This window comes from Apteryx mantelli, chromosome 22 (assembly GCF_036417845.1).
Source record: "Apteryx mantelli isolate bAptMan1 chromosome 22, bAptMan1.hap1, whole genome shotgun sequence".
Taxonomy (NCBI): domain Eukaryota; kingdom Metazoa; phylum Chordata; class Aves; order Apterygiformes; family Apterygidae; genus Apteryx; species Apteryx mantelli.
The window spans coordinates 11,187,902-11,215,252 of record NC_089999.1 but is presented as its reverse complement, the minus strand read 5'-3'; the positions used below and the strand labels follow the sequence as shown (position 1 = coordinate 11,215,252).

Here is a 27,351-nt window from a genome sequence, read left to right as displayed (position 1 = left end):
GCAGAGACATAGCAAGACAGTTTGGTGCTCAAAGTCAAGCACTCTCAAGCTCCTCACAGCTACAGCCACCTCCTGTTTATCCTTCTGCTGCAGACTTGACACCTTTTTCCAGACGACTGTAGCAGCAGCCACAGTAACTAGCAGAGATTGAACACATTGGCTTCTACCTTCCATTATTACAGTACTGGTCAGAAGGAAATTTTCTGTCTCTCAGTTGCTAATCACTGAGAGAACCTACAAAAGGAAGATCAATCATGTTCTTTGTCCTGCAGTTCCTTCTGCCACCACAGAACCTCAAGGCACAGAACATCACTCTGAAAACACACAAATAGCCATATGGAGTCAACTGCAACTTTGCATCATAGTTTTTTTGTTTTTTTTTTTTAAACCAAGATGCCTGTACAACAGAACCAAAGCCTAAACTACCAACTCTTATTCACAAACCAGTGATCCATCATCACTTTATTCCAGATCCAACACGTATTTCAGATTGACAAGAGTTTTCAAATTTACCTAGCTATCCCAAGTATCTAAACGCTAAACAAAGCAATACTAACATGAAAATAGTCGATGAAGAGAAACAGGGAGCAGCACGATTTAATTTTCCTGGCAGCTTACAAATATCTCAGAAGAAGTAGAGAGAAAATATTTCTGCAATACAAAAATGATGCTGAAATTCATTTAACCAAAAACACAATACCCTTTGGGATTTTATTTGCTATGCCTTAGCTAGGCAAAGGAAGAAATGATAAGGGCAAGAAAAGGAAATCAAGAGAGCCCAGGTTTGTGCCTAGCTATATTACAGGCTCTCTTTGGTAAATCAATCAATTGCAGAATCTCATTTTTTCTCATGTTAAGAAATAATACAGGAAAAACTTAATATACATGAATAGGGATGGTGAGAGAGATTAAATGATGAACCAAAATAGCTTGAAAACACATTGATGAAAAGCACTAGAAAAATGCACAGAATTATCAGTAATGAAAGTAGCTGTGTAGCTTCTGAACAAAGTATAGCAATCTCTAAAAGAACAGCAAAATTCAGTGTCTGCCACAGTTTTATAGACCCACAGTTGGATACCCACTATCATGCAGAAAAATATAGGGCATCTGTAAGCTACATAGGAAGGAAACCTAAACTGACACAGAACAGTAAGGGAAATCATAAGATATTCTTTTAATTGTCCATATTTTTTCTGATCATTCTCATTATCAACTAAATTATTTTCATAGGTTGACATATTATAGTTTGTGGGAACAAGTCAGTCAAGAGAGCAGGAATGAGACAGCATTAGAAGGCTGATGGAAACATTAATCTTGAAGAAAGAGCTGAAGGACGAGAGAAAAACAGTACATCATTCAAGATCAGAGAAAATATTATGGGCACAGAGGGTCTGAAACGTGAAGTGCTACCCAAGGGAACATCAGATCAAGAAGATGGCAGACACAAGCCATAAACAGAGAGGAAACTAAAAGACTCAAAGTTAAGGTAAAGCCTTGAAAAATTAAGATAAAAGTACTTTTGATTCCAAAAGGAGATCACAATTTACCCAAAGGAGGTCAGGTCATGGCAACATGACTGGAGCAATTGTATAGCATTTGCTAGTTCTCTAAGCGATAAGGAATCAACATAATTTAGTCATTTCACTAGAGGCATTTCAGACTGTTCACAAAGGATTTGGCATTCATTCAGAAATGTCTTGACTTATCTCTTTGTCCCAGTTCTCAATCCTGTGAATTGTGGGCCTTTTGTCTAACATCAGCATGCCAGCAAAGCATCTAGTTTGTTCACAATAACGATCACTACCTAAAAATCACTGAAGCAGGAAAGACTCTTCTCATGCCTATTGGATCAAGCTGTCATATTTACAAAATATACTTTGACAAGTATCCCTAACATATGGTCAGAATAATTAGGCTTGTTTTCTTATATAGGATCTTCTTTCAAGGAAAATTTACTATGTGAGAGCTACAAAGAAAAAAAGGATGTGAAATGAACCAGTATTTAGTTACAAGGAAACTTATAATACCAATTTATTTATATTTTATTTGTATTATAATATAGCATTATATGTTTTCCACAAAGCTATTGAAACTACCTGCTGGGCTTGATAGTCAGGCTAGTTATGACTAAATGTAACAAAATGGTAACTCTTTCCTACATTTTGGAAAAATTGTTTTTGTTTCTTAAACTAGGTGATGTCTGCATAGCTAACGTTTTCTTTCCCAGAGAATAATTTCTGTTTCCTTGGGCACATGAGCCAAACAACTTGTCCTCCCCACTACTCAGGTCTATGCTGTCTAGAGCAGACTATATCATCTCCATCTAGCACTTGGTCTGGTTGCTCTCTGGCCTTTATGTGAATCTAAGACAATTTTTTGAGACTTCTGTAATTCAAAGTGTAGTAACCAACACCTGGACATTGCCAGACTCGTACATTGCCTAACCTAGGGCTTGGAACGAGAATGTACTGGGATTTCAAAACTAGGTCTGCTGGGATGGTATTGGAGATCTGTCCAGAGCAGATGGAAACAAATCAGGTATAGTCTTGCTTCTATCTTCTGAAGTGTGTAATTCCTGGAGAGATTTACCATTACAACCACACATAGATCTCATCTTGGCAAGAATTAGGCAGTTTACTCCAAAAAAAAAACCAAGAGTCAGTGTACACATACACAATGTGAATAATCAAGGTACCGGGACACGGGTGGACTTTGGAGTTAAACCATTTTACAATGCAGTTGCATCCCGAAGAGGTGAAAAAAGGAGGGAAATCGGGAAGCACATGACGGAAAGGCTAGAAAGGTAGGACTTCCGAGAGAACAGGGAAATGAAAACAGGGATGTTCACATCAACCAGACCAGCAACTGCCAAAAGAGTTTGAGAAGTGAATCTTAACTGTAGTTTCTACATCCTGAAGACAGTTACATAGAGGCAGGATTTCATAATACTGGTTTAGTAAAGCCCATAATACTCAGCATTCCTAAAAGACCATAATGTTAAAATTCAGTGGTGAATTAATAAGTCGTTCTTTAAGACAAGACTAGCTGCTGAAGTATTATATATGCTGTAGTCTAACAATATCTCTAACTTTCTCCTTAAAATAGTTCTAAAGATATCTTTCAGCCTTTGCCTAGCTAACTTGCAGTTAGCACGTGTGAGACAGAACTAAATATGCTAAAAGTTATTTTTAGGAGCAAACTGGAAAGGAGATTCAGCCTTTTTAAAATTGAATTGTTTTCTATGGTTTAAGACTGTTTCCATGGAGAAACCACAGCACAGAAACATCTTTAGGCCAAGCACTTTGCTGCAGGCTTATCTGAATGAAAGCACCGCAGCAGGAAGGAAAATTGAGGCCAGTTGTTTAAAATTCATAGGCATTCTCCTATACTTAACACACAAGCAATTTATTTTCACTGTTTTGATTTGTTAAGCATCTGAATGTTATTTCAAAGTCAAGCAGTGCTGTATGTACCTTCTCTTAAATGATATATCTTAATATAATATTTATTTAGGATAGACTAATGCTAGTTGCAAGGATGTCATGATATTGGTTGATGGTGACGAAGTAGCAGACAAAATTATAAGTAGATAAATAAAGAGGATGCACATGGGGAGAAAACATCCATCCTAACTTCACATACAAAATAATAGGCTTCGAACTATTACCTCTCAGGAGCAACATCTTGTGAGCTATAACAAATAGCTCCACTAAAATGTCAGCTTACTCCTCAGTAAGGCAAAAGACAGCAATAAAATGGTAGCAATTATTAGAAATGGAAACATTATTATGCTACTTTATAAACCCTGAATGTGCATGCAACTTGAATACCATATCCACTGTGGGTCTTGGTCCCAATTTCCCTCCTCACACCTCTCACCCAATACACATGCACACAAACACCAGAATGAGAAAAGGTACAGAAAAGGGGATGATTTTTCTTTTCCGGAGAATTTTGAAAAAGAATCTATTTTGCACCATTACAAGTTGAAAAAAATTTAAATCAACAGTGACTTCCTCAGCTAGCTTCTGACTCAAAGGCAAGTGAATCAAGAAGATATTGCATCTTTTTCAAATTACAGCGATTACCCCAAAATAGATTTCACACATTCCAAAATATATTTATGATGCCTCATTAACTTGACATGATGAATGAACTCCAGTAATTGACATTTACTTTACTAGATTTAACTTCTGTTACCCTTGAGTTGAAAAGGAAATGGAAAATGCTGTAGGCTTGTAGGACCTATTAGCCCAAGGGCTTTGTTATGGGTGAAGAATTTGAAGAGGTCTTTTTTGCTTTGGGCAGGGAAGAAGAATTATTTATCTGTTTTAAATGTTCTAGCTAACAGACTTGTATCTTACAGCTAGGTAAGGATATAAGGTGCTGTAGTCTTCCCAGTAAGAATGTCAAAAGTTAATGGCAGCTGTATCGAGAATGCTGAAAGTGATTATCATCTACTCATTTGGCAAAGAGCTGAGATGACATGAATTGGTAGCATTGGCCTGGTGCTTCATATGCAACTGTCACTACCACATAAATCACCATCAAAATTGCCAGCAGCATGCAATTACAGACAAGCAATGATGGGAGGAGTGAGGATGGAGAACAGAACTCCAAACTAACCCCTTTTCTCCACTAGAATTATTTTCACTGTGAGATGCCATAAGGAAAACTGGTCCTGCAATTGGCAGATACTGTTCTGAGAATAAATATAGGACTTCAATTTTAAGAGAAACTGTCTCTCTATCAGCCCTAAAAAAAAATATTTTTCTTTACAGAGCATGTGTATGCATGTGCATATATGTTTCATAAAATAGGAAGCAGAACGATGTTGATTTATAGGGAGTTATAATTAAAATAGCCTAGTTGCTGACGACACCATTCACCATTAGGTTGCTTTGCCCCATTTGATGTTTTCCATTGCTGAATGCTATAACATTGCCTCATCCCCAATGTATTTTAACACCATTTTCATAATACCATAAAGAAACTAATAGATCAGAACATTTCAACGGTGTGTATTATCAAGACTTTCATCATGCAAGAATAACCAAAAGAAAAGCTAGTTTTTTGTCGGTGATATCTACCTGTAGGTAGGTAGTTGTAATTCCAAAAGTCTATCTTTTTATTTTATCTCCAGCACAATGGCTCTGAAATGGCTCACATTACCAAAAAAGAAGAAAAAGAAAAAGAAAATCTGGGTTTATATTATGCCATATTAAAACCTTGGAATTTTTTGATTAAACAACTACATTTGCCTTGTTTGATACTTCTATCATAGACCTTACTTCTTCTGACAATACATAATCCAAGATAGTTGGCACTCTATCAATAGTTCCAGACTTGGAAGGATTATAGATGCACTGACAGTTAAATGGAGTTAAAGTCCTCTGCCAAAGACAGATAAGTAGCATGTAGTCTTTGATAAGTACTATCAGAGCCAGTCCGACAGGAATTCCTTTACAATGCTACTAAATCTTATGCTATGAACCTCACTGCGTATACTGCCATTTGCCCCACTCAAAGCTGAACTCCCTTGCCACCAATAAGCTTATTCCATTCCTTTCCCCAATTACATGCATAATACTTTATATTCTAGATCCAAAAGAACTGATCAGGCATGGTGGGGAGAGAAGATAGAATGCTGTTGTAATAGCATAGAGCGATCTAGCTAGAATGTTTAAGCTGGTTAGCATTAAGACGAAAATCTGTCCGGTGGCTTTGTGACAAAGGAATGAGGTTATGTAGTACAATGTAAATACTTTTTATTTTAAATGCTTATGATCAAGCAGTAATTTCTGTCATATGCATACAGATAGTCATTTGAGAGAAGTTTCTATAGAAACATTAAAGTTTGGGGAGGGGGTGTTAAATTTTCTCTAAATTCATTTAGGATCATGAGATCTTCAGTCACAATGATTCTCCTGCACACCAGATTTTTACAGCGTAATCATCCAGGTACAAACATGCAGACGCATGCAGAGCATGAGGATACGCTCCAGTATCATTCGGCAAAAGTAGATCTAAGTTGACTGAGCTTGATTATACGAATATCATGATGCTAACTTCTGTAAAATTTGGTCATACTTGTTCCCACTTAACTGGATGCTGCCTCATCACACATTCCATTCTGAAATCTCATCTTCAATTTGGTAAAATAGCAGAATTCTAGCAGCAAAAAATTACCGTGTGTCTAATGAAGAACACAGATCAAACATCTCAACAGCTTCATTTAGAGTAAGCGTACAATCATTTCCTAGATTATTACCTGCCAAAGCTCAGTGGGTGGTCTCTGAAGGCCTACGCAGGCAGGATTCCCAGGTTCTTAGAATCTTGTCAGATCTGTCTGCATCCACCCCCTCAGTGTTTCCAGTTTCCCTTCTTCTGCTTCAAGAAGTAATTCCCTTGCTAGCTGTCACATTAAGATATTGGGATACAGTCCTTCTGCTGCATTTCTGAATTTTAACTTAACCTGATTGTCAAGTTCACTAACAGAACGTGAGTACATCCTACTGCAGTGTCTTGAGAATAATTTGCCTTGAGCTAATGAAAGTCAATTTCTAATTTCAACCCTTAATTGTAATCAATAGGGCTTGAATTAAACATTCATACAAATAGAGAGATAACTGATAGGAAGAATTCATATTCAGTGTGTCTATTTAGAATTGGATACCATCTAGATTTGTTGCTTCATGTTGAGCTATTTCTCACAAAGAGGGAGACAGACAGCTCAATGTGTTATCACATGAACAAATTCAGCAACATTTAAGAGCACAATCAGACCTGGCAAAAACAGGGCATAGGTTTAGAGTCATACGTACTTAAACGAGCATTTAACTGAATGCACTACATATTGTCACTATATAGCGCTCTCTCTCTCTATATATATATATATTTTTTTAAATCTAAACAGGCATTCAGTAAGGTGCATCAGAGACCTTCTTGAGAGAAGTCTATTCCCTGGAGATCTTGAGCCTAACTCCATTCATTTTCAGTGAAGACTGAGAAAACATCTCTGGCTCTTAACTCCCTATTTTATGCTCCAGTTATATAAATCACCTGAGAGTATGTAAATTTTATTTATGTTCATATGACACTCTCTGAAATATGACCTAGAGGAAAATTTTATTCTTACTCAGAATTTTCCTCCTTGCCTAATTCTGAACATAAAAAACCAGCACAAGAATATATATATATACACACACACACACACCAAAGTATCAATTTATTGATTCTAAACTTTTGTCTAAAAGCATTTGTTATTTAAACCAAGTAAAGAAACTAATTTTATCTTGTGAGCATGGGTAAGCTTGTATACTTTCTTGGATTTAGGTAAAATCCGTCTTAGCCATAAACTGGCTGGTGTACTTGTGTGCCTTACTTCTTTTTATTGGGCTACTAAACACCATGGCTTGGCCAGTAGTTTGCAGAGATAAAATCATCTGAAACGTATTTCCAAGCACAACATCAAGAGTAACACTTCCAGAAGTGCTTTGTCCATGGTGACATTTTTCTGAAACTTTCCAGGTTTGTTGTCCCCCGCAGTGTTACGGCAAGGGTAGCAGTTTTAGACTCCTCACTAAAATTTCTTTATCACGTCACTTAACCTTGCACTAACTGAGACTAGCTGCTTGTATTTTCTACTCCTACTAGCACTAGTATTCTCTAGTGTTTTCAGGGCTAGTACTGCAATTGTTTTATAACTATGCATGGAAAGCAATAGTAAAAGTTACAGTAAAACTAACCAGCCATATACCTAACTACCATTGCTGTTTAAAAATTATATATAGAGAGTCTTGTGGGGGTTTTTTTGTTGTTTTCAGATTAAAATTATAACAAATGAATAATTAACTTTTGCACACAAATACAGAGAGTGGCATCATCCTCATACAATTAACTGTATTCACACAACAGACATGAAAAGTTAAGTTCTCTATTGGGGGGGGGAGAACAAATAAATCTGTGGAGCAAAAGAAGATTTGTAAAAAGCTTTCTTTTACACGCTATCCAAGCATGCAGGCTGGAACATGGAATTTGAGTATTTACAGATATATTTAATACAGCTGCAAATTCTTTATTTTAATATTAAGCCAACATATCAGTCCACACTTAAATTTAGTAAAGTAACTAAAGTACTAGATTTTATCAAGTGAAATAAATTTAATGAAAAGTAACTGGAATACCAAAGCTCTCACGTAGGAGAAAGATGATGATAAATCTACTAATTACTGATTTCCTCCAAACTGATGTATTTTGTGGTCTGGAATTAGTAGATTACTCACAGTCTTTGACCTTCAAAACAAAATACAGCATCTGCCTCCCAATCTCTAACAAGCAGCAGTCAAAGTTCATTAACATTGGTTTCTTGGGCAACTGGCTACCTCGGTGTACTTCTGCCTTTTATGAGACTTCTAGACAGAACGATAAATTCTTGTTTCCCATTTATAGAACAGTAAAATAACATAAGGAGGAACTGATAGAGAATGATAGATTTATCCTTTCAAAGAGCCCCTAGAAGTATAAAAGCATTTCTTTGAGTACAGAAAAGTGGTTGAACAAAAGCATTTGGACCATCTATCTACCTTGCCAGAATTTCTTTGTCATGGAAGAAACATTCAACGCTGATTAAAAAAAATTACAATTCTGTAAAACCATAGTAATAATGCTAAAGCTTTTGCACTACAGCTACTTTTGGCAATTATTGAATAAATAGCGGAATAAAGTTCACAAAAAAATGTGCATTGAAGAACCAAGAAGAATAGGAAGATTTTCACTTTGGAAAGGGAGAAGAAGCACCAGTCCTTTAGTTTTCATCGATTTTAGCTGTCCAGAATTTAAATGGAACTGATTAGGTTATTAGGTTCAATCAACATTTTACTCAGACATTTAACCACAGTCCATTAGGCAGGAAGTTAGCAGGTAACTGACTAAAGAATTAAGCATGCTAGCGACTTCTCTTCACCATGTTTTAGCTGACCTGATGTTTCAGATAATAACTCTCATTTTTTTCTTTATTTTCATTTGACGTAATGTCTATATTAAGTTTTTTCACTCTTCTCTTTATTCTGAAAGTATTTATCAGTGACCTCTATGTTTATTTGGAAAACAAGCCCACTTAGAAGATTTCCTCCATTTTACATTCTATCACGTCAAAAATCTGTTTATCAGGGTTTGATCTGAGAGAGAAGTACTTCGCTTAGGCATGGACAAATTCTTGAAACAAAGTACCAGCTGATTTCAATGTAAATGTTTAAAGGACAATTTGGATATCACAGATGAAAAAACATCTCCCAAGAGCAGTCAGAAGACCCCATCTGTTTACTCGTAAAAAAATCTGAAAGACAAATGATTAAGTATTTATAGTGTAACTACCAGTGATGAAATGCGGACAGTTTCTTTTTCAGCTAGATATTTAATCTTTTGGAAGACATCACACCACAAGTTTTCATTACATTCTGTTCATTTGAAACAGGCCCAGGTTTCACCTCACAGTCTCCGTAATGTCCTAGAAGATATAGCAACACAGACTGAATCACTGACTGCAGCCCACCTTCCCTAACCTTTTCTTGAGAGGAAAAAAAAGAAAAAAAAAAAGTATGTACAGTTGCCGAAGTTCTGGCCCAAAGGAAGCACTGGAGAATTTTGATTTTGAAGGGCACAATTTCATCCCTTGATGCCAACTTGCACAATTTTATAGCAAATTTCATAGTATTTGTTGTTTTACTTCAAGGTCCCACTGTTCAAAACAATCGATTACTTTAAAATTTCAGATTTTTTTTTTGAAGGAAGCTTCCAGGCTTCTTGCTTACAAGATAAAAATTTTTAAATGGCACAAAAAAGTGCAAGTCAAACAAAACAACCAATTCTGGATTTTTATTTGTAGCAACAGCACAATATAACTGTCTTCGTATTTCATAACTAAAGTGTTTCTTCCTCAAATGCAAAAAAAAAAGCAATATAAAATTGATTTGGTATTTTACATCTTTATACTATTGAAAATGCATCTACCAAATTATGAGACATCCAAATGAGAAAACTTCTGTTTCTGTAAAGGTTACATATTTCCATAATACAGTTAAAATTTGCATTCTATTCATGCAGATTATTTTTCTTATAGAAGTCCTTTGTGAAAACCATCTATTACAGGGTAGAAATTACTTCACTATTCCTGAATTTTTAACCAATTTTTCAATCATTAGCCAAAATGTTAATTATGTTTACCACTCAGCTTTTCGCTATTTGGAGATTACCCATCATGGCTTACTATTCAAAATCATCCCAATTTCTGTCTTGTTTAGAATCAAGTTTTACCACCTTCCTCTATTTCTTCAGTACTTGGTAACATCACTTACATAAGGCAGTAACTGAACCTATATCTATTTTATGAATAAATGCCAGAGTCTAACTCATAACCTGCAGATGCGTGCTTCTTCTGTATAGTTCTTATTTAGAGAAAGACCTGGAAGCTTTTTGATTGGGGGAAGGAGGGACAGAAAAATGAGGAAAGCTGAAGAAACGGATTTTGCGACGTGGAGAGGAATTTGGGGCTTAATATTTACTCTTAAATCAAGACAGACCTGCTTTTTATTTAATTATACATTTCTTCTGAACTCCTCACCCGTTTTATATACTTATCCTTCCTTATTCATAGGAAAAAAAAGTAAGACAAATCTTTCACCAAAAAGAGCAAAAAAGAGAGTAATCAATCAAGGCACTTCTGAAAGAGAAGAGTTTAATGGAACTAGAGGATGCGTTAGTTTATTGTGAATTTTAAAGTACCAATTTTTTGAGGGCCAGATCCTGTGTCTTCATTTTAGCCCAGACTTCTTCTGGATAAACTTAGAAGCTCTTGGTGTGCAAAGAATGCAGAATTAAGCTACATATGCATTGTCTATATTGGCTTTTTTTTGGCTTTTGGATGGCTCATACTTTGTTAAATACATTTTCAATAGTTTAAAGATGTAAAATGCCAAGTCAATTTTATGACTGGTTGATTTTTTTTTTCTTTTGTGCACATTTGTGAGGAAGAAACACTTCAGTTGTGAAATGCAAAGACAATTACATTGTGCTGTTGCTACAAATCAACTCTCCAGGTTTGTTGTTGCCACTCATATTACTGCAAGGGTAGTTATTTTAAACACCTCATTGTAATAATTTTCATCATGTCACTTAAACTTGCAAGTGAGACTAGCAACTTGTATTCCCTGCTGCTTCAATGGATAGCATTGTTTTGTCACCCAAAATTAACAACTAAATATAAACACAAATTCCTGTTGTACATATTTCAAGAGTCTAGAAAAACACTTTAGTTAGACACAATTCTACAGTATTGCTTCTAATAAAAATCTCACTGATTTGTGTTCAGTTTTCTTGACTATCTTCACAAGAAGAATTTTACAACAATCTTTTATCATAGCAAATTCTCTGAATCCTTATTCTACTACAAGTATTAATAAACTCTTCAGATTCCTATCTTTCCAAAAATCCACAACGTCACATTATAGAATACACCAGGAGACTACAAGAGTAACTTGAAGACACGGCATTTTAATTTTTTGCAGTAGTGAGCATATTAGAAACAACAAGGAAAACATTCTCCTGGCAGATAGTAATTAAAATGGTGCATGATCTTATGCTACTATATACTTGTTTAAAATTAACAAACCTAATTTCTGTTTTTCCAGCCTACAGAAACTTTGATTTTTTTACTCCCACATAAAAGAAGCCTTTTAAAAATCAGTTTTTCTTTGCATATTCAAACACTATTTGACACCTTTCGAACAGTCTTGTCTACATGCTAGATGGCCACAGGCATAACAGAATGGCGTTGTTTCTTTTTACACTGCTAAAAGTCAATAGCTGAATTGTTTTTTCAGTCTTGCCCAAAAACTCAGAGTAAAGGATTAAAAAAACCCAAAACAAACAGTTCCTTGAGAAGTGTCTGCAAGTAGTAACAGGGTAGTAATAGCAAACACACGTGAAAGCAAGAAGGTAAGAAAGTACCAGATCATACTCTAACCTAAAAGTTTTCAAGTGGTGACAAAGCCCTAATATCTTACAACAAATTAAAAGCAGATATAAATACTCTAGTGCATAACAAATTTTTGAAATCTGACACAACAAAACAGGGGTTAAAAAGAAAAGAACTTTCATGAGCTTGTCCACTTTGCATGCCCATTTCACAGACTGACAACCATCCTCCAAGAAATGAATGGAAGGAACACGGGTGGTCACTCAGGCTGTGATATTAATTCTTTCTTTCTTCCTCTTTCTGTTTTATTATTACATACTACCCCATTGGCTCTTTTTCATATCTTTACAAATATAAAGCAGACTTCCTCAAAGTGCTTTCCTTTTTCTTTCTGCACTTCCTCAACAGATGTTTTTTATCTCTATTTCAGATGGCAATTTTCTCACAATTAAAAACAGAACATAAAACCCACACACAAAACATTACTTCTATTTAATATTTTGTTCCTTTCCATAATAAAAAGGATGAGACTGAGAGACTGCTTTTCCCTTCCTTCTTATTCTGAATTTTTGTTTGGCTAGGTAGTTTGGGTACATAAAGGAACTGGTCAAATGTTGGTGTTTAAGACAGCTCAAAGAAAAGACAAATGAAAGTAAAATACATACACACACAAACCTATCTTACTGTAACATTTCTTGAGCTGTGACAACCTTCATCTTTATTATTTTGTCAAGCAACAGTATTACTTCATCAGTTTTCAAAGGATAATAAGTTAAACTGAATAGCTTTCAATGTACTAATGCAAAACTCAATATGAAGTACATATATTATTAATAAATTCTATTTAATATAAACTTACACTAATAAAGGTATAAAAACACTCACAAACAAATATAATCAAAATCTTTGAATTGCATTGCCTTCTGTGTTAATTTTTCAGTTGAAAATTTAGGATGTGAATTTAGTTAGGATGAACATAAGTAGTGTTTTTCAGATTTAAAATGCCTGTTCTTGCTCCTTGTTGACACACCTCTCTTCTCATTTTGCCCAAGACATAGGGAGAGTTTGGAAGACTGGGGGGGGGGGGGGGGGGGCGTGCATATTTTAGGATATTTAGTAATTTTGTATAATATATTTTCTTTAATCCCCACAACTAGTTTTATAACTTTGTTGTTTACCTCATGTTTTTAAAAAGAACTATATTGTATATTATAAATATCATCACTTATAAAGACAAAGTGGATGTGAATTGCACCAACTCCATTTTGTGAGGTGCTAATGTCAAAACTATCTAACATCCAAAAATGTTATTCTAAAATTAGTGTACAATGTAATTAGCAAGATTTTAAATATTCCATATGATCATTTGGGTCATTCATAATCAGTCAAACTGAAAAAGGTTAACACCAATGAGGAAAGTTTAAACCACTTAAAATTCATTCTCAAATGAACAATGCACTGGGGAAGAGGATCAGATTACTTAAAATAGTCTCAATTTTCCTCTCCAACCAAATATCCCAAGCATACATCCAGAGTTAGAATCTCCTGTAAACTGCATATTCTTTTCTCTGCTTATTTCAATGGGAATTGCAGCAGTGCCATATAACGATAAGTCTAACCCTCTGTTTAAATGGAAGAGAATTCTTTTCATGGATTTTACATGGTTCCTACCATTGAGGTAAGAGGTTAAAGGCAAGAGAATAGAGCTCACTATTTTAAGTATTTCGTCAGCGGAGAGTAGAAGGCTGTTCTTTCTCTCTTCTGATCTATCAGATGTCATAGATCTCACTTTTTCTTAGCTTTTCTAAGGCTTCAGTATACCTCAGACTTAGTACTTTTTGGGCACATTGGAACTACCATTAGTTATTACTGTTTGCCATCACAGAGGACTCTCACGCACAAGCAACGTTTTGCCATTGCTTCTACTTGTCAAAATTTTAAAACAGATGCTCCGTAAAAACCCAAGATCTCTATCACGTTAACTATTGTAACAGATGCTTATTTGAAGTTAACATGGACTAACCTTACTAATGCAGCCCAGCATTTATATCAGAGCTCACTTCTGTTAGGGGGACCTTCACCAACAATTCACATTTGAATGTTAAGGCTAGGGCCAATCCACTTTCTTTTAAAATCTGATTTAACAAACATTTTGGGGGTGTCAGGAAGAAGAGGGTTTAAATTCATCTGATAACAGATACATCTTTTATTCTCTATGGAATAGATTGCAGTGAAAAAGCAGAACTAAGAACAACTCAAAGCACCAGTGTCCTAAAGCAGAAAGCATACCCGTTCACTGAACAGTAGTGCATTTCTGATGATCTCTAGAAACATACAGCTTCTGACTTCTCATTACCTAATGCAAGGTTTTCTGCAGCTTTTAAGAAGAAAGTGGTAATAAGAGCTGAGAGAGTAAACTCTTTGAGACAGGAGCCTTTATATATGAATACCTGCATTCAGTCAGATTTGCACCTCAAACACAATGATTAGATCTCTTAAACACAGTGACACTATTTATAATAAAAGCTGATAAAAGCTTTAGTTAAATGTATTAAACACTCTAATCATACATACTTACCTACATATACAACACAAGATATAAACTCCTACTTTTTAATGCAGGTAGGAATTCAAGATATTTTGCCATCATCTTCAACTGAGCCCATAGATTTCAATAGGAACTGAACAAGGTTCCCCCCAAATTTCAGGTGATCTATTATAAACTAATAAACAAAATACCTTATTTTAAAAAGGTAATTAGCATGATGAGTTTTATCACCATTATTATCTAATTAAATATCTGGTGAGAACTGCAGCTCTTTGATATCAAACAATGGTTAATGCAGCAAAAGTTCATTGCATTCAAGGCTGGTACCTTTGGAAAAAATTAGTTACCTAGTATTTTCTCTGTTGAGAAATAGGAAAAGAAAAAACATAACTATTCGTTAAATTCTAAAATAAAGGGTGGAGGTTTTTTGGCCATCTATAATTTCAAGTTAGGACTGAAAGAAAAAGAATCATTCCAGAAGTTAATTAATGTAATGTATAGAGTACATATTCTGTTCATAATACTAATGAAGAATAACTTACCACACATTTCAGAATTTTGAACCTCAATAAGAAGGTCATAGCCTGAGGTGAAAGGAACAGCCCTAGAGACAGTGCCAAGGAGTTAAAATGCCAAGCCCTATATTTATATGCTGCTTCTATTTTTAGTCATGATGGAAATACAGAGCTTATAAAAAAAATAACATTCACAAATGCAAGAAGGTAGTCAAATTCTGTATTGTAAATTAATACTAAAAGAAACTAACCTTGCAAAAGTGTTAGGTACAATCTAACAGACTTTACTGGATCATAAAAGGCCAGCAGAAGTATCTTCAAAATAATATTATCTGAGAAAGTGAGATTTAAGGAGCTGCCTGCAATTCTACCCAATTAATAGAATACTCCTTTTATTGCTATTACAGCTACAAGAAAATGTGTTTTCCAGTTCAGTATGGTTCTCTGCAATCAAGCACAATTTCCCCATGATCAAAATTTAGCAATCAACTTCTTAATCCTACTCTACCACAAGAAATAAACTTTTCCACTGATTGCATGCAGAGTTCAGAACTGATGAGCAGCAGCAGAGCTTAAAACATTGGTTCAGTTACTCAATCACTAGTTGCCTTCAGCTGTTTTCCATCCAATATAAACATAAACTGAAGTAATCCTGCAATCTAGTTAACTCATTTAACTTCAGTATTAATTATTGAAGCACCCAAGGGCAGCTATTTCCCTTGCAGTTCTAATTTATGACTCTGATGATTACTTCTTTATGAAATGCCTTTTTAGAAGTGGGTGATGTTTCTTCTTCCTAATAAAGTACAAGTGTAGCAGAAATGTTTCTGTAAAACAAGCCTGCAATCTGCATTCAGTTTGTATAATCACTAAATGTTATAATAAGAAAAAGCAAAATATTTATTTGGTGGTTGATTTCAGCTAAATCAGAAATAGGGTACTATGTTATGATATGTAGCAATGACCAATTATAGTTGAGTATCATGTCATAGGTTATGACATGTCATGGACCCATATTGTTCAGGACACATTTATTTTTATATCCATCTGCATTACATAATCATGATTGCATTGCATAAGACAGACTTGCAGTGTGCTTCAAAGAACTTCTGTTGTTTTAAAGCTCTAATTCCATTTCGTCTCATTTTTCACATATCTTCCCTAAGATATCACTTCCTAAGAGAAGACCAGTATGCAGACCAAAAAAAAAAAAAAAAAAGAAAGAAAATGATGCAGAACAGCCAGTTATCATTTCACAGTGACATTAAATATAGGAATAAATAATGTTCTCATTATCTGTTTACTACATGCCCTGCAATCACGTAAGCAGCTTAGCAAAAGTAAAATAAAATAAAATAAAATAAAATGAGAGCATACTCCAGGGATGGAACAGTCAAACTGTCAGGACATTAAAACATCTATTAAGACAGTGCAAAGCGAACTGGAAGTTTAATGTCAACATCAAGAAACATACATATATGTTTTTAAATCTTCTATGAAAAGCACCACAACTAAGTAGAATATCATTTCTTCAAAGTGCCAGTGGAGAAATACTCTCCCATTGACAAAGGCAAATACAGTAAGGAATTTTAAGAATAGGGGTATCCTGTGCAAAGGAAAAAAATAGCACATTAAGGCAGATCTAATTCTTCAATCAATACCCATGCAAAGGCTAACAACTTTGCTGGGAGTAATAGGATATATGCAAATTACTCTTGGACAAGAAAAATCTCTGTGTGAAAAAGCACCTAACAAAATTATTTCTCTTTGCTCTACCACTAGAAAATTTCACTGGAATGATTATAGTTTCATAAGTTGTTCACTAAGAATGAAGTTTTTTTTAAAGCAACACAAAGCAACTTTTAAGCATAGTTACCATAGCACTTGAAAAACTCATCGTCCTGTTAATCATAAATTAGTAAGAAGTTTTGAAATGTCACTACATATAATAACCATTACAAAATGTAAATCTGGAATTTCAATAGCTCATTTTAGCCAATAATCCTTTTTTAAAGGAGTATCAAAATATCTGATTTGATTCAGTATTTTTAAATGAGTGGGAGCATTAACTGAAGATGCCTTGAAAGCAACTTAAAGAACCTGTGTAAACCAGTAGTTGGGTTTGGGAAATGATCATCACCAAATGTCACTATTTGTAGATTATAATGATTTCCAGTCTAAAGTTTATGAAACGTGCCCATCTCTGAATACTACATCACCATCATCCAATTTATGAATTGAATATCATAGTAGATAATAGCAGCTTCTTTTAAAGAGCAAGAAAGCATTAATAACAATACAAAAGATCTCTTAAATTTCTTGATATACTTCTATCAGATTATTTGGAATTTCTCCATGCAAAAGCATCAGGGGTTCTAGGACCAAAATCCCTCGGATCTGAGGATAACAGTAACAGCCAACCACATGCACAGTTCTACACCTTACCATACACATCCTAGCACATGCCTAGCAGCAGCCAGCTCAGAAACTACCCTCAGGAAGAGATTCCTGGTCTTGGAGGGGGCTCCAATGAAACAGCTAAGTTAAGGTGTAGAACCAAATCATCAACAGAGCTGGGGATGTGGGAGGGGGGAAATCTAATGGTCTCTGTCAAAATCCTTAACCATTTGAAAATTCCCAAAAGAGATGCAACCAATATCTACTTAAGTTGTTTACTGTGTACATATACCAATAGTATCACCATTGCTTCCATTGTAAAACCACACAAAAGAAGATGAAACAAGTACCAGTTTAAAAAGGATGGGTTTTTTGACAGCCTTTGTGCTAAATAGTTAGAGACGGCAAACAGCATTGTTGTATTTCCTACAGAGGTTTTCAGATTGCAATCAATAGAATAGGTTATAATACACTATAAAAAAATAAAGTAAAACCACACCCTATTTTATAATGTTAAAAAAGCCGACACAGTATAGTGCATGAACTTCACTTTACAGACAGTGACAACAATGCTAGTTTTCATACAACAGTGATTAAGAAAGCAGGTTAAAAAAAATGTACATCTGCTTTTTAAAAGGAGAAGAAGCTACAGGGTCTTCAGTCATAAATGATGGAGACAGCAGGCAGAATATGCATTTTCAAGTGAAGAACTTACTTTATAAAAAGACTACTGGTCATGTAAGGCTACCACAAAAAGTTCTTCCATTTTAAATTAAAACTGCAAGTTGAGAGAGAAAAAAAAAAAAGTCACTTTCATTTACTACCTGCATTTTACTTAAGTCCAATATTAAAAGGCTGAGTCTATATTACCTTTCTTGATTTTTTTTATAGCAAGACTGTAAGGAATACTCAAACCTAAATAAAAATATCTCTTTTCTTTCAAAAAAAGTTAAGTGAGATTTAACATTAAGTCTTGCATTTTCTTAATCCTAAACTTGGGGTCTAACATATTCTGGAGCGCTGCATAGTATTCTGCAAAGGAATCTAAATGAGCCATGCTTATAATCTTTTTCTTTTCATGCTCTGAGTTAGAGAAAGATTTCTGAAGTCCTCAAAATAACCATTTGGTCATCAGCACCTTAGTTAAGCTTTGAAGGAGGCATAACATTTAGATTTTTTTAATACAATCTTTGGCAAATCTTATGACTGAAGAAATAGGTCTACTTTAAGTTCACTAAAAGTGTTTTTGAATAAATATTTAAAACTAAAATCTGCACCACCAAAAGCACTGAAAGTAAACCTGAATCTACAAGTGACACTGACTCGCAGCAGTGCTTGAGCAAAGCTTGAGATGGGGGCAAAAAAGCAAGACATATGCAGAACAGTATCCAACTGGATTTTTCTTAATTATTTCATCTATACTGAAAAAAGTGTGACAGCAAGATAAATTTGTTCCCCCCAGTGACCCGTCTTCTAAGGGTTTGCTATTTAACTTCTCTATGAGGGCACATCTCACTCCCCTCTTAGTAGCCGTATATCTTAGAATCAAAACTAGGATTTTTCATTAGAGATTAAAATCTCTAATAAGAGTTGTTTTTTTTTTTTTTAAGAACATTCCTTAGAAGTGTTATCTTTCACCACAAAATTCCAGAAAAATCTTGTCAATAACCTCACTGAGCAGAGGACAATCTGGTGCTCTTTTATTGTCCTCCATTTGGCCCTCTTCTCTCTTCACAAAAACAACTTTGTTGATTAGTTTTTCAAATGCCTTGTTAAGAACCAGCTTTTTAAATACATTAAATCTAATAAAAGTATTAGTAGGAAGAGGAATAGATTATCTATAAGTTTGTTAAATTGAGTAATTCTACAATTAAAATAAATCAGAAGTGAGATCTCCTGACTCAGTAGAAGAAAACAACGGGGTTTCATATTCAACTGATACAGGATTAAGTCCTTGATATATTTTCTATATAGAAACTATTTAAAAGATACAGATAATCACAGAATAAACTTTCAAGCTATCAGCAGTGTTTCAATGCAGTTGCTTAAAAGTTATTCTTTTTAAGATTCTTTCATACCTTCTTGTACCTCCTATTGATCAGTTTCATTCTGTTGTGGCTCATTGAGTGCCACATTTTGTGGCATTTAAATAGATATAAAGATCATATTAATCTAATTTTCCAAGCATATGCTGTCTCTAGAAGGAAACCAGGAACTGGAAATCTCCAAGGGGATGAGAGTCTTTTGGAAAATAACAGGAAAGCTTCATAAATAGGAACTCTTTTGATGCTTATATATACAATGGCATAAAACTATTATACTATTTCATGATTGGCAAAATGTTTTCATTTTTGAGATAGTCTTACTTCCCTCAAAAAGAACTAAAGCAATGTGCTTAAAATAGCTGAAAAACAGTTGTTGGATTTTTCACAGTAATGAGTTTTATCTGCTTGCAACATATAATGCAAACTAGTCATTTAATTAATATATAGTTGCAGAAAATATGCCTTCATAATATACCTTTCCTTGCTAATAAGATACCAATAAAACATTCCTCTTCACGTGAGTTTTCATATGCACATTTTTTTAACACTATCATAACCATTTGGCACAAGGGTAGCTTCACTTGCATGCATAAAGTTTCTTGTCTCTGGAGTCACCTGACCAATTGAACTCTTAGCTACAAAGAGAGGGAATCATTCTACTTTTGTCAGTTTTATAGTATTATGAGTTTTAAGCTTCTTTGGTGACTGGACAGTATACTAAAGATACAATACTTAGACCTATAGAACACATTTATATATGTGCCCTTACCTTGTAGTCCATCATCACTCAAAAGCTATTTCAGTTTAGTTCATGGTACTAAAAGTTATTATATTTGGCTTATAAGATGTTAATTGCAAAAGGTAATTCTTTGAAACACTTTAAAATATTAACTAATGAGATATAAATCAATGCCAATGAATCTTCAGTTAAAAAATTAATTTACTATTTGAAAAAGCATTTTTAAACATTAACAAATACAATATTTAGGCCCTTTGGAAAGCAAGAATTTTCTTCCAACATGATCTCCTCCTCCCTTAATTTTGAGACAGATGCTGCCTTTTGCTTCATAACGTAGGTGCCTATCAAAGGAAATCTGCATTTGTTTCACCAGAAACAAAAACAAGGAAACACTTCACTCGGTAGCTATCAAAAGATTTATACAAAAGGCTGAAAAAAAAATCAGAAAAGAGCTACCCCTATATACAAAATCCCCTCAAAATGTCTTTGCCTAATTTCATCCATGAAGAAGGGCCTCAGATACTGGGAAATCTAAGTCTGCCTGTCCTGGAGTATGGGAGCATGAAGAGGGGGGGCGGGGGAAGAAAGGAAAAAGGAGAGAGAGCAAAATCAAGCTCAAAATCGTTTAATATAGTTTAAAGAATACTTCGAAATAATCTGTTCTATGTCTAAAACTTTATTGAAACCAATCCGACTTTTGATTTTACAAGTCTGTCAAAAACAAACAAAAAAATCCAGATATATGTAAGGGACTTGTCACTATGCTCCTATCACATCCTATGAATTTGCTGCTATGCTGAAGAGAAAGACTTTCTAAATGTGGCAGAGTGAGCATGTGTGAATAAGAGAGCTTTGTCCTTTACAGCTATCATTGTGTTGCCCTATCATCCACAAACGCAGAGGGTAGATTAGAATTGAATAGAAACAGATCGTGCAGTTGTAAAACCCGATTCTTTATTTATTTATTTTTGCGGCTGAGTAACACCTCTCATTACAATTATCAGCTCAATGGCAGAAAGCTCCCCGGTGTGCCATGCATATTTTCACAGGTTCATTTGTCTCCTCCTGTGGCATCGGTTTTAAAAGGTTCCTAAAGAAATGCCACTAACAACCATTTCTATTTCAAGCCTTCAAAGCCAAAGCTCAGCGCAGTACAAAGCACTGGTAACTGATCTTTAGGTTTCAGTCCACAGACTTTTCACACTGGGAATAGATCCCATCTGCTTCCTCTTTATGCACCAGTCTTTTAGAAAGCACAGATCTGGAAACTGCCTCTGTACAGAGCACACCATAGCTGGCTTCCCCCGGCTGACAGCAGAAATAGCCCCATGATCACGGAGAGCTTTCTCCTAAGGCTTCCTACTCCTCTTTCCTCCTGATCAGCAAACGCATGGTGCAGTTTTCTTGATTTTTTTTTCGGGGGGGGGGGGTGCCTCCCTTTCCTTTCTCCTTGTTCTTCCCCTCTTTATTTCTTGGCAGAGGTTTCCCCATTTACAAACCCTCATGCAGGGAGCATTTCAATTTCAAGCCTCGATACAATCAACCACAGCCAAACCCCCTCCTGCTTTGGCACCAGAGCGTGAGACATTTCCCCCCCGCTATTCCTCCCCGAGCAAGCTGCTCTCCAGATGGATGCTCGCGGCTCTCCCTGTCTATCCGCTTCCCCTCTTCGCTCCCCGTCCCAGTGAGAGGCAAGGGAGGAAGGGAGGGAGAGCGGAGGGGCGTGTTTTGGGGAGGGGGAAACAGGACACGGAGAAAGGTTTTGATCCTGAGCCGCTCAGCACCACTAAAGTCTTCAACTCCTTGTCTCGGGGACCCTTCCCTCCCCAGGCACCCTGCCCTCATCCCTGCATTGGGGGGGGGGGGGGGGAAAATACCTTCAGCCCCACACAGGGGGGTCCCTCAGCCCCACGTCCTGCCCTCGACCCCCAGCATGGGGGGGGGGTCCCTCAGCCCCACGTCCTGCCCTCGACCCCCAGCATGGGGGAGGGGGGGTCCCTCAGCCCCACGTCCTGCCCTCGACCCCCAGCATGGGGGAGGGGGGTAGTCCCTCAGCCCCACGTCCTGCCCTCGACCCCCAGCATGGGGGAGGGGGGTAGTCCCTCAGCCCCACGTCCTGCCCTCGACCCCCAGCATGGGGGAGGGGGGTAGTCCCTCAGCCCCACGTCCTGCCCTCGACCCCCAGCATGGGGGAGGGGGGGGTCCCTCAGCCCCACGTCCTGCCCTCGACCCCCAGCATGGGGGAGGGGGGGGTCCCTCAGCCCCACGTCCTGCCCTCGACCCCCAGCATTAGGGGGTCTCCCTCAGCCCCACACCCTGCCCTTGACCCCCAGCATTAGGGTGTCCCCCCTCAGCCCCACACCCTGCCCTCCCCGTCCCCTCCGCCCGGCACTCACTACTTGTAGAGCTGCTGCAGGCAGAGGTCCAGGCACTCGCCCTCCACCTCCTCCTCCGTGATGTGCTCCGAGAGCGGCCGGGGCAGCGGCGGCAGCGGCGGGGGCGGCGGCGGCGGGGTGGGCGGCTGAGGGTCCGCGGCGTCGCCCTCCTCCGCCTCCCCGGCCGTTCCCGCTTCTCCTTCTGCCCCGGGGTCCTCGTCAGCGGCGGCCGCGGCGTCGGCAGCGGCGGGCGGGGGAGCCGGCGCCGGCTCCGGCTCTGCCCCGAAAGGCCCGCGGAACTCGCCCAAGAACAGCTCGAGGAAGCGGCGGTAGCTCTTCTCCTCCGCGCTGCCGCCGCCGCTGCTACTGCCCGAGCCGCCCGCGGCCATTGCTTCGCATTCCCGGCTGCCCGCCGGCGGATCAGCACTGCGCCCGCAGAGAGCTCCCGCCCGCCAGCCGCCGCCGGCCAGCCGCCCGCCCAGCCCGCCCTGCGCGCGCGCGCTCCCGCTCCCCAGCCGGGCCCGCGCACGCCGCGGGGGGGGGGAGCGCGCGCCCCAACGGCCGGCGCTGAGGGAGAGGGAGAGGGGGGGAGCGCGCGCCCCAACGGCCGGCGCTGAGGGAGAGGGGGAGGGGGGGGAGCGCGCCCCCAACGGCCGGCGCTGAGGGAGAGGGGGAGGGGGGGGAGCGCGCGCCCCAACGGCCGGCGCTGAGGGGGCTGCGGCGGCGGCGGCGGGCCGGGACGTGCCCAGGGGGTGAGAATAAATCCGCGGTGGGGGGAAAGGAAGGAGGCCGCGAAGGGAGGAGAGGGGAGCCGGAGGCAGGTGGGGGGCAGGCAGGCGGGCTGGCTGGCTGGCTGGCTGGCTGACAGCCGCGCTGATGTGATGAGTCATGCGAAGGCAGCCAGACGCGTAGGTTCCTCACAGGAACCCGAAGGAAACCTGAGAGCAAATTCCCTATTACCTAATCTCTGCCTCAGGATTTCCCTTGTGTTCATCATTTCCGGCGCCAGTGTCTCCTCCGTGGGCTCTCCTCCCGCTGCTAGGACAGGGCAGGAGGGTAAACAGCGCGCCGTTGCCATGGCAGGGGGCAGCCCGGCTTGGCTTTCTGGTGTGCCGAGCATAATTACCCCCGGAGCCGGCAGCCCCGGCCTCACCGCCGCAGACCAAGTCTCCTAGGAATGTTTTAGAAACCCGAATGGATTAGCATGAGGGAAACGTGCAATTAAATACACAGTATTTCAGCAAAAAGTCCTCTCTGGAAACTCGTTGCTGTTGCACGTGCAGCCAAAGGACCTAATGCCTTGGTGGGACTGTTTCGTGGAGCCCAGACTAAGTTCACTGAAATCAGAAGAAAAATTCACCTGAACCTCATTAGGGTGAGAGCCCCTCGGCCTCTCAAGTCTTACTATCTGAAACAGTTCCTCATATTTCTAGGAAGGGGAGCTTTGAGGTTATATCTATTGATTTCCAACACTCAGCAACGAAATTTCTGATGTTTAGCTGTTCTCAGGATTGACATATGAACAGCAATATGAATTTATAAATATATACATTATATCTATGCATTAGATGTTCCAGCAAATGAGCGTTCATACATAGCTGAAGATGTTACACTGAATGAATTTAAAAGTTACGGTTAGTCAGTGGGAGACAAAGCGTAGCTGATATTCTACTGCTGTCTAATAAATGTCTTCCATTTGTGAAAAGCATTTTAGTTTATTTTATTCATTGCTACTGAAAAGCTATTTTCTGAGCTATCAGGTCCATAAATATCAACAATGAACAGGTACAACTGTCACACATTTAAAATAGCTTGTACACATGGGAGGGAATGATATCCTTAATGTCAGATAGACCTTGAAAAATAGCCAAATTACAAGTCTCATATGCAAAAATATTCTCAATTTTTAACGGATTGTAATAAGAACAGTAGCTTGCTGGAACCTGTTGTTATCTGCATTGTAGTAATTACCTCTGCATGTCAGGTGCTGCTGTAAATCTGTCTTCTGTTTGGTGGATTATTATTTCAGAGCCAAACTAATTTTAGAATATTTCCGGCAACTGCATTGACTGATCATATTGCAATCCTGTGAATATGTAAAAGCCACGAGAGTTAAAAATGTGATTTTCACAGTTGGTCTTAGTCTTTCACAGCCAAAAGCTACTAAAGTGATACAAAATTGCATAGCTTCTTCTGAAAGTATATGTCTCTAAGTAATTTTTTTCAGTATACCATTTATACACTTTCAATTTAACATTCATTTATTTAAGAATGTCAGGATGGCTTGAGGGTTAGAAAAGTAACAGTGCTTTCTGAAGAGATAGCTCATAGTTGCAGCTGATGATATCATTGCTGGGTTTCATTTTTATTTTTTTAAGTTTGTGTGTACTGCATCATCAGTGAGTCAGAAGCCTCAAGAGAATGCATATCAATGTAAGCATCCAAAAAGGAGCTTTAAGTTCATCATTATTCATTTTTCACTAGTAATTCAGAGACACTTGCAGTTTCTAAGAAACTATACTCCTGATAATCTTAGTGCATTGTGATCTCAATTCATAAAATTCCTGTTACTAAAATATCTTAGGGAAGTAGCAGTTACTTCAAAAAGATGTGCAACCAGCTTCATGTTGTATGACAAATATCAACTAAGGCTATCCAGGAAAAATTTCAAAAAGCATTTAGATAGTCTCTTTCTTAAATTTTTGTTAATTGTATAATAGTATATTTCTGAGTTGTTTTAAACAGCACATAAGAGTATCTATCAGAGTAATACCTTTTCTGTTTCATATTGAAATGCTAAAGTTACCAGATGTCCTTGATTCATCTTGGCAGTCCCCATGTGCTTTTCATCAGTTGTCTAATTGCAAAGGACACTAATTAAAATGAAATAGAATAGAACTTTGAACTCAGGATACTTTGTCAAGTTTTGGCACTACTGTCAAGTTAATATTATTTTGCTTCAATATTAAATAAAGAGCTTATGGCTGTAAGCCATAGTGACATTTGTTTCTGGGAGGGAAGGTGAAAAACCATTCTTATTAACCTGCAACATAGAACATATGGTAACTGTGGGTGGTATGGCTAAGTTAAGCAGCCAGGAACCTGCTATCCATTCACTATGTGGAGACAGTGGGGTGGGCAATTACCACAGAAGGTAGCCACACTGATATTTTACTGCTGTCCAGAAAAGGAAACTCTAAATAGAATTTGTTAACAAGTAAAGAACTAATCTATAAGAGGCATGTTTGGTACTATTATGAATTTTTTTTTTTAGTGTTTAGTAACTCTGGAAGCTAAATTTAGAATGCTTTGATGCATTCTAGATTGCTGGGTAACAGCAGTATGAATGGTTCTTATGTGATAAGGTTAGGTGTATGGAATAAATTCACAATTCATAACATTTCAAATCTGAAATCATTGGTTTGCAACACATTGTCAAATAGAAACAAAATAGAGACTTCCACCTGACTTGAGAAGGAAACACAGGTGTTTGTATCCTTTTTGGCTTCATCATGTTTTAAAAAAAGATTTTACAATGTTGTGTTGGAAAAAATCTGTTTTATTTTAACCTTAAAAATATGTCTTCTTCTTTCTGATTTTGCTGGTGAGGAATAAGCAGGATTTGAGCAGGCCTTGGGGAGGTGACCTGGATTGTGTGGAGTGCAAGATGAAGCGCCTTATAATTTTTTTTAACCTTTGGAAGTAATTGTTGTATACTGACAAGTCAAAAAAATTTAGGGACATTAAGAAGCATCTGGCAATACTTTAATATACCTGTGTTATACTTTCTGATACCACACAAAAGAGTAAAATGGGAAAATCTAATGGTAAACAAATTGCCTTTCTGAAGTGGTCTCTTTAAAAAGTAGGGCTTTTGCAATAAACCAGAAGTAATTTTAGAAGCTGTGTTCTGTTTTCCTGGCCAGATGAAACCACCATAAAAGCAAGTATTTCCAAGCCTTTGGCTGTTCTCATTTTGAAGGCACTTCTACTGTTGAATTTCCTGCAGTGTGGTGTATGGGATAATATATGGTATGATGCTTGTAATATACTGTTGAAAAATAATAACATTCTTTATACTTTTTCATATAATCAATATCGGTCACCTTGTGAATGTGAAATGAATACATTAATATGTAGTTGTTGATAACTCTCAAAAACATATGAATGTCTAACACACTGCAAGAGTGGCCCACAGTCTAAATTTTTGTTATAGTTCTTTATAGTTCTAAACTTCTATAGTTTTGTTATAGACAATTATTCTTCTACTTCACTAAAATAATTAGTTAAGAATAAGGTCAGCAAGAATGTGAAAGGAATACAGTGAAAGAGCTCTTGTTTATAAGCTGTATCAAGCTCCAATTAATTTTCTTAGGTTCAGTCTTTTTTCAACTGCAGTTTTAAAAGCATAGTAACTACTGTCACTGTAGACTGACTGGCTCCTTTACCATCACGAGTACTGTATTAGGATGTTCCTAAACACCAAAGTCCATATCTTTCTTTTTTTCTTTTTTTCTTTTTCTCTCTCTCTCTCTCATGATTTTCGAGGCTAAATTCAGCTTTTCAATTTTCATATTCAAAGATTATTCTGAAATATCCATAACCCTTGCAAAACAAAAGATTTCAGGCCTGAATCCCACTTCCAGCTGTCATGGAAACTTCCAATCTGATTCTAAAAGAAAATTCCATTTGCAACCTTCCATTCAGAGCCATGTTTAGGAAAGGAGGTTCTATGAATAGTAATAGTGAGAAATA

General features: G+C 37.6%; 1 protein-coding gene across 1 annotated transcript in view; it reads right to left on the bottom strand.

Annotated features, from left to right (window-relative positions):
• The window catches only part of PPM1E (protein phosphatase, Mg2+/Mn2+ dependent 1E), a 68,725-nt gene extending 45,725 nt beyond the window's left edge, over positions 1 to 23,000 (bottom strand). Inside the window, exon 1 of the mRNA XM_067309574.1 lies at positions 22,618 to 23,000. Coding sequence (XP_067165675.1) covers positions 22,618 to 22,985 — 368 coding nt within the window. The 5' untranslated portion in view covers positions 22,986 to 23,000. The remainder of the gene's footprint in view (positions 1 to 22,617) is intronic.
• Positions 23,001 to 27,351: the final 4,351 nt, after the last annotated feature.